The sequence below is a fragment of the Capsicum annuum genome, chromosome 7, assembly GCF_002878395.1.
Source record: "Capsicum annuum cultivar UCD-10X-F1 chromosome 7, UCD10Xv1.1, whole genome shotgun sequence".
NCBI classification, from domain to species: Eukaryota; Viridiplantae; Streptophyta; class Magnoliopsida; order Solanales; family Solanaceae; genus Capsicum; species Capsicum annuum.
In genome coordinates, this window is record NC_061117.1 from 114,665,884 (window position 1) to 114,675,015 (window position 9,132).

General features: G+C 33.3%; 1 protein-coding gene across 1 annotated transcript; it reads right to left on the reverse strand.

Annotated features, from left to right (window-relative positions):
• Positions 1–1,734: 1,734 nt before the first annotated feature.
• Positions 1,735–2,088, reverse strand: LOC124885763 (secreted RxLR effector protein 161-like). Its single transcript, XM_047394014.1, has one exon. The coding sequence runs from the start codon at positions 2,086–2,088 to the stop codon at positions 1,735–1,737; it is 354 nt and encodes a 117-aa protein (XP_047249970.1).
• Positions 2,089–9,132: the final 7,044 nt, after the last annotated feature.

Genomic DNA, 9,132 nt, shown 5'->3' on the forward strand with positions numbered 1-9,132 from the left:
TTTGTAAACTTTGAATGTTTTTTAACATATAGATATCATAGATTCAAAGTTAGTGTACTATATAGATTTGCAGGGTTTGATTTTAAAAAAAATGATGTTAGCATCTGAGGAAAGTTCAAATAGAAAAAAGGCGGAGATACTCACAATGAGTTTCATATTATTGTAAGTTCGCATAGAAATCAACTATAACAACCCTAATAATGTGAAGTTTCGATCATATAAATATAGTGTAGTCTATTCATCTTGCCATCCCTTCGTTTGTTCATTGATTGATCACTCAAAATAATAGGCTTCCTCTTAACTTTCTTTATTATCAATGTTTTTTATATAATTTACTTACTTTTCACCTTATATTTCTTTTGCGGGTAAATTTATCTAATAAATTTGATGAGAGTATTTTAGATTTCACAATTTTAAGAAATCAAGACACATTATAGAAGATATGTTGACAGATAGTCAACTAGAATGCTTTTGGTATAATTTACAGATATTGGTAATGAATTGAACTTATTTTTATTGATTTTCATAACTACAATATTGTATAATCCTTAAGATTGGTTGGACAAACAAAAGTGATGCCTGGGGTAATTAATTAAACTTTTTGATTGATTTTCTTCAAATGTGTCCTACACGATGCCAATCCAAACTAGTTACTTAGAAAAAGAAAAGGAGTGACCTAGTGATAATCAAAAAAGAGCACTAACGAGTAAGAAAAAAAGGGCCCTAACTACAATCAGAAAGAGTGCTAACAAGCCATTTTCTTGATAGGAAACACTTTTCTCAAATGTGTCCTACACGAAGCGGATCAAAATTAGTTGAATTGGAGAAAAAAAGGACTGCTCTAGCTGGAATTAAAACACAACACTAACTAGCAAGAAAGGGTCGTTCTTTTAAATTTATGCTTCATCAAGATTAAGCATGAAAAGTAAGTATAGCATTCATATGCCTTATTTATCTGTTTATACCAGATGGTCTTTATGTAATTTAATATTAAATATCATTGTATAAGCTATTATAGCTTCTTTCTAAAAAATTTGCATCAGAGGATTATTTTGTCCTTTGTGATTTGTAATATGGTACTATCAAAAAATATTCAGTAGAAAGACAGAGAAATAACAAAAAAATCAAGCAAGTGTGCTTTTCATTATACTACTGCAACTCTTTTTATACAACTAAGTTACAATGGTTAAATGCAGAAAAATAGGAAACAAAGTTACTGATAGCTAAACACTTGCTAAACAGCTAAAGATAAAATATTCTACCAAGTTGCCTACTACAAATCAAACTCTAGAAACCTGCACCTAAGAAATAAAAATAAATGCCAACAAACTCCTATAAATTAGGTTAACAACTAACAAGCTAAAACATACCATGTGTTTCAACATTCCCTCCCTTAAACTAGTGTTCTCAAAAGTGAGTTAAATTCTCTGAAGCCGCATCCACAAAAGAACAAACTCCAAGTAATTTCCTAAGCTTCAAAAATGATACATGTTTGAGGGATATGGTGAAAATATCAGCGATCTGATCTTCACTTTTGTAGTAGAAAAGATCAATTACTCCATGTTCAGTAAGATCTCTTAAAAAATGAAACCATATATCAGTATGCTTGCTTCTCCCATGAGATACTAGATTTCTGGACAACATTATACCAAAACTATTGTCGCAATAAATTGTTATTGTTTCTTGTTTCTTGAAATTCAATCCAGTAAGAATATTTCTTAGCCAAATGGCTTGTTAAGCACATGCAATAACAGCAATAAATTCAGCTTCAATTATTGACAAAGTAACGATTGGCTGCTTCTTTGATGACCATGAGACTACACCTGAACTCAGCATAAACACATAGCCAAAAGTACTTTTTCGATCATCCATGTCTCCAGCATAATCACTATCAGAAAATCCAATTAGATTAGTCTTTTCACCCCTTTTATTGACCAATTCAAAGTCGACAATACCTTTTAGGCATCGAAAGATCATTTTTGCAGCCAATAAATGTAATTCTTTTGGATTCTCTATAAATTTGCTAATGAGACCTACGACATGTATGATATCTGGCCTCACTGCTATCAAATAGATCAGACTTTCCATAATTTATTTGAAAATAGTGCCATCGATCCTTTTTTCTCCAATATCTTTTGTAAGCTTCAATCTAACTTCTGATGGTGAAATGACAGGATTTCAATTGCTCATCTAAAATTTCTCATGCATATTTCTTTTGACAAAGAAATATTTCATCATCTGATTACACTATTTCTATGCCAAGAAAGTAATATAGCATTCCAAGATCAGACATATCAAACTATAGCATCATATACCTTTTAAAATTTTGAAACATGACTTTATCATTTCTCATATAAACCAAATCATCTACATATGAGCACACAATCAGTATTTCACCTCCATCTTCACACTTAGTATACAGAGTATGCTCATCTGGATATTTTTTAAAATCCTCCTTTTGAAAGTAAACATCCATACAACTACACCAAGATCCAGGTGTTTGGTTTAGTCAATAAAGAGCCTTCTTTAATCTGCAAACGTTATGATTTTTATCAATCTTAACATAACTAGGAGGTTGTTCAATAAATACTTGTTCTTATAAGTCTCCATATAGAAAAGTAGACTTCATATCCAATTGAAAGATGATCCATGAATTTTTAGCAACCAATGCAATCACTAATGTAATCATATCAAGTCTGATAACAAGAGCAAAACTTTCTCTGTAATCCATTCCAAATTCTTATTTCTAGCCTTTTGCCACCAACCGCACCTTGTACTTATCAATCTCTCCATTCTTCTTCAGTTTAATTTTATAGACCTATTTTACTCCAATCATTTCGTTTCCTACTGGTAGATTAGCAAACTCCCATATAACATTTTTTTCAATCGCGGTAATTTCATCATCTATTGCTTTTCGCCATTTTTCATCTTTCATAGCAGTTTCAAAATTTATTGGATCATAATCTAGAAATAGAGCAAAATAAATGAGTGGATCTTCAAATTAATCAATTCCTCTTACCTCATAATCTATTCGTCTATGCTGGCCTTCTTCAAATTCGAGGGGCACGTGAATCAGCTATAACTTCTATCTGCTCTCCCATAACTAGTGAAGTTTCAGAACTTTCAGGATTGTTGTCTTGAGCAACTGTTGCAACTTGTTGTTCTTGCTGAATTGGTTCTTCACCATCTTCTTCATCAAGGAAAACTAGAATTTGTTCTCCCATAAAATTTTTGTTCCACGACCAAAACTAATTTTCATCAAAGATGACATCCTGACTAATCAATATTTTTTTAATGTTTGGATTATAAAGCTTGTAAGTTTTTGATTGATCACTAACACCAAAATACATTTACCTCCCTTATCGTCTAGCTTCTTTCTCTTTTGATCAGGAATATGGGCATATGCAATGCACTCAAATATTTTGAAGTGATCTATGACAGGTTATTTTTTGCTCCATGCTTCCTCTGTAGTCATATTTTTAACTGCAAATGTAGGGCATCTATTCAGGATGTGAATACTCCAATTGACTGCTTCAGGCCAAAACTTTTAGCAAGGCCACTGTCTTTCAAAACGCTCTACACCATGTTCATAATAGTATATTTTTTCCTTTCACAGACTCCATTTTGTTGGGGTGAGTAGGTTGTTGTAAATTACCTTTTGATTCCATGAAGCTCACAAAATTTTGCAAATTTATGTGAATTATATTATCACCCACAATCTGAACAAAGAACTTTTATTGGACTGCTAATCTCTTTTACAAAAAGTACTTTAAAGCTTTTAAAAGCTTCAAAAGCTTCAGATTTTACCTATAAAAAATGCCCAACTTGTTCTAGTAAAATCATCAATAAAGGTAACCATGTAGCTTTTACCTCTATTAGAAGATGGCGTTATCGGTCCACAAATATCAGAATGGACAAGCTCAAGTTCAAACTTTGCTCTCTATGAACCCTTTTGTGGAAAACAATTGTGATACTGCTTGCTAACCACACACTCTTCACAAATTTTAGATGGAGATAAGAATTTAGGAATACCAATCACCATATTCTTCTGTTACAAGGTTCCTAATCCAGCAAAGTTAAGATGCCCAAAATAAAAATACCACAACTAGGCATCATCTCCTTATTTTTCTAAGAATCATTATTGTTGTATATTATTTAGATAGAGAGGAAAAATTATGTTTGCATTCATTTTAACTTGAGTAATTAAGCCTAAATTGTCATCTTGAATTTGACAAATTCCATTTTAAATGACAATATCATGCCCTTTCTCTTGAAACTGACCGAGACTCAAAAGATTAGACGTTAATTCTATAACATAATGGATATCTGAGATTATTTGAGCAATATCCCTTTTATTCTTAATAGTTACCTATCCTTTTCCCATGGCTACAACTTTTGAATCATTCCTAAACTTCACAAAATCACAATATAACATATTTAATGTGGATAAAGTTGATTTATTTCCACACATATGATTACTAAAACCAGTGTATAAGTACCAAATGTTCTGTTCAATTTCCTCTGTCACTTGTTCCTTCTCCCGATAGGCCATTAACAAGGAGATCTCTTCTTTCATTTTTTCAACATTAGACTATCTTCCACCATCTCTATTTATGTTAGCTCTACATTCTGATTTATAATGACCATACCTGTGACATTTGTATCTTGAACCTTTTACTTACCTAGTGACTTCGGCTTATGGTGGACTGAATTATTATTGTTATCAAGATTTCTTCCCCTTTCTTGAGAATTTAAAGAATTTTCTTACAATTTCTGGTGTGAGTGCCTGCCACCAGCAGAATTTTTTCCTCTCCCTCTTCTTCTTCTGCGACCATTATCTTTCACCAAATGGTAGTTAGATGATAAAAGACCTTGTTCATCGTGACTTTGTTGATTCATTTTCTATTCATGAATCAACAACAAACTCTATAATTCATCAATTGAAAGTTCATTAGTTTCTTTTGACTCCTCAATTAAATAAACAACATAGTTGAATTTTAATGTCATGAAGCGGAGGATCTTTTCAATAATGATGACATCTTCCAGTTTTTCACCATAAATTCGCATCTTATTTTCTATTGCCATAGTCCTCGAGAGGTAATTTGAGATTGATTCGCCCATCATCATATGTAAATTCTCAAAATTAGTACGAAGTGTTTGCAATAATGTTGTTTTTGCCTTTGTCATTCCCTAATACTTTCTCTTCATGGAATCTCATATTTGTTTAGAAGTATCCTTGCAAAGAGTAGTTTCCAGTATTGAGAGATCAATAGCTTGAAAAATATAATTCTTTGCCTTAAGATCTTCCATCCTTAGACTGTCCAACTTCACTTTATGTGCTTCTGACAAAGCAGTATTAGCCGTTGGCTGACAACTGGCCAAAACTCCTTGGACCTAACAAAATTCTCCATCAACATGCTCCAATGTTCATAATTACCATCAAAGCAGGGAATATCAAGAAGAATAAAGTTTTTAGAGGCCATCATTTTGTTGTTGCAATAGTACTGCTAAAGAAACTCTCAATAAGTAGTACCTAGCACTCACACTCAATTTGAGGAACTCTCTTTATGGCTCGGATACCAAATATTACAAAATATTCAGTAGAAAGATAGAAAAATAACAAAAAAATTGAGGAAGTGTATTTTTCATTATACTACTGCAATTTTTTTATACAACTGAGTTACAATGGTTAAATAAAGAAAAATAAGAATCAAAGCAACTAATAGCTAAACACTTGATAAATAGCTAAAGATAAAATATTCTACGAAGTTGCCTACTGTGATATGATACAAACTTGGAACACATGAATACACACACCAAACAGTCCACAAAATCACAACAACCCATGGACCAAATGGAGACCACACTCGAATTCAAGAATACAATGCAAGAATGACAATCTATCTACGTGTTTAACACCTTTTTGCAACCAAACCAAACTAAGTTAACAACAATAATATGATGAACACAAGATGAACAACAATATTATAAGAACAACAAACACACGGATACAAGAACACAAGAACAACACTACACGATTGCAATGAAACAAAGGGAATAGATAGTTAGACAAGTGAAGGTATAATCTTAAGAACCCAAGAATTTGGTGGACTCTTGAACCCTTAACACTAAACACAAAAAACACCTAACTCCTACATTGACACAAGAGGGACTTTACCTTCTCTAAACACCAACATATCAAGCCAACAATGCAACAAGAGTAATTTCACACTCTAGTTTTGGCCAAAGGCCCCTAGTTTTAGGTTTTGCCTCAGAGGAGAGAGGACTTGTGTTCCATGTCTTTCAATACTTACAAAATATTATCAATAATTAGTGAAAGAAACCCTAAATGGTTTTATTTATATCCATTACAAAAATAAAGCTAAAATATCCAAAATACCCCTCTAGAGATAGGCACCCTTCAAGAGTAATGTAAGGGTTGTCTTGTTGTATTCCAAGGCTCCTCTTTACACTTCAAGTGTGAGATTAAGGTCGGGTTGGTGTGTTTTAATTCCCTCACTTGCACACTTAAAGTCTCGAGTTTATTACACTCTTACATACATCCATATTCATGGTCGTACTTGTATCATCCTTCCCTTCTTGAAAAGGATTCGACCTCAAATCCATGCCTTGCATAATAAAGAGAAAAACAAGCACATATCATCATGACATGAGGTTAAGGTTATTAAAATACACATATCAATATGCCATGCTGAGGTGGAACAAACTTAAAGTATATCCACGAGTCCTTTATTTTAAGCATGAAAAGATTAGTATGAATGTTACAAAGAAAGTGGCCTAGACAAGCATCAAGACAAAAGGAAAATAGGCCAAGTGTAATCCTTTACCACCCTAAGATGGTACCAAGATCAAAGGGGTGGAGTAACTAAGGACTTAGGTCTCGGCCACTCTCATTTTCCCCTAAGGTCTCATCCTCTAAATTAGGCATACCTTTTATATCCCTATGGAAAATATCATGAGCGCAAAGAAGGTAGAGAAAGGTGGCACATGAGTCAACTCTAGTTATGGTGTCCTCATGCAAGTACTTACTAATTTTAAGTTCATTGTCATTAGTATGTTCAACATAGGAAACACACGAAGAAGGAATAAACAGCATTTCTTGGCATGCAACACTTTATCTTTCAAGAGAGTAGTCCCTACATATATACAAACCATCACAGAAATCTAAAGAACCACAATGAAAACTGTCTTCACAAGGACAATCACAACTCGAGTTTTCTACATATTCAAGCAAATCAAGATCATCATCACCCGGTTGATCATTTTGCACACCCTCACTAGTTGTTGGAAACTCACATACCAAGACTCACCTTAAGTTTCACAAGGGTCAACTAGTGTGTAAAGAGAAATACTCTCATCACTTGGTAATGGAAGCTTAGTCAAATTATAAGTTCTAGCACTAAACGGACACAAATCATTCTCACGAGGAGAATCAATTTTGTCATCTAAAGGATCAGATAGTGCTTGCATACCTACAACAAGATTTTGGTCCTTATGCGACCTAACAATACCAAGAGTATCACAAAAGGAAGACTCAAGCACCTCTACTTAAGGCAAAATCACATCTACACCCATTTGGATACTATTAGCCACAACATAATATTCTAAGTTCATAGGAGTGTAGAGGATAGAATTTTTACCTTGTAGCTCACATGAGTTACGTCCTTCCTCTTGACGTGTCTTCGGGCAGCCCACTTTCTCCCTTATACCTACCCTATGATCCAACCTTTCATTTATCATAGCCAGGTCTAAGGAGATAGTGTCAAGGAGGGAAAAAATGGCATTGGTGACATTGTTGTCCATGGGTTGAGAGGTTCAAGCCGTGGGTTCCATTGTAATTGTACCTAAAACAAAACAAACTTACAAAATAAAAGAAAAAAAAAGATTAGTTCACAAAATCCTCACCACACTTTCACACACTTTGATCATCTCACACTTGGTTTCACAAGTGTTTCAAGTTGGCTTGTAGTTCGTGATGAGTCGAGGGGTGAGTCTACTCCTTAGTCGGAATAGTTTTTCTTTTGAGTTGACTTAAAGAAAGTTTGTTTACAGACTTGAACCAACAAGATACAACAAATTCATACAAGAGAAAAGCACACAACAAACACTTAACACGAATGAATGAAAACAAAGACTAACTAAAAATCTAGTAGATGAGTACTAGTTTGCCAATTAGTATTGAAACCTGCGAAATTAAAACTAAGGAACAACAAATGGAAACTACAAAATTTGAAATTTGAGCCAAAATTTGATGTGTGAATAGTAACTTGATGTGTGGCAACCACGTATTGGTTGTGGTCTTTATAACAAATTTCTCAAATGTTTATGTCTTGGTCAAAAATTTAATTTAGATTGGTGGAATTTTGTTTTAGGAGGGTAATAAATGTTGGAGCCTTTTTCTATTTTCAATTTTCAAGACTTAACTTTTTCTTGTACTTCTCCTTAAAACATAGATCCTCAAATCATGGAAAAGTGTTGGAAAGTGGTTAAGACTTGATTGATAAGTCTTGGTTAGTTGTAGTGTCTTTCAAGTCTAACAAATAATACACCTTTCTCCTTCAACTTTTTGGATTTAGAATTCACTTTATCTTCAAAAGTATATGAAGGATGTTAAAAACATCAAGAACACAACAACAACACCAAGAACTACAACAATAATCTCTAAGAACACCAAAAAATTTCACATGGCCAACCCCACAACAAAAATGTCGCATCGGCCAAAACTACAATATTTCAACAAAATATTCTTAGGCCGCCAATTTATAGCAACATTCACTTCCAAGATTAAGAACAACAACTTCAACATCCACAACAATCAACAATGTCACCAATATACAGCCAAAGGTGAAGCCACAGCAACAATGCCAACACAATCGGCCAAGTTATGTTCACAATAATAAGATAAACATTTCAAGCTCAAATTTAGATTTAGACTCAAGAGTGTTAGAGATGAAGAAAAATAACACTAGAAATAACAAAAAAGTAAAAATCTTGGATAAGACACAACAATAACACAATTTTGGCCAAGAACACCAACACGAACAGGTTTGCTTCTTTTTGATTTTTCAGTTTTCTAACATTTTTTTTATTTTTCTAACAAGCAAGCCCAAT

Bases quoted from the DNA above. Each gene is read 5' to 3' on its own strand.
- LOC124885763 (XM_047394014.1), bottom strand. From the start codon at position 2,088: ATGGAAAGTCTGATCTATTTGATAGCAGTGAGGCCAGATATCATACAT.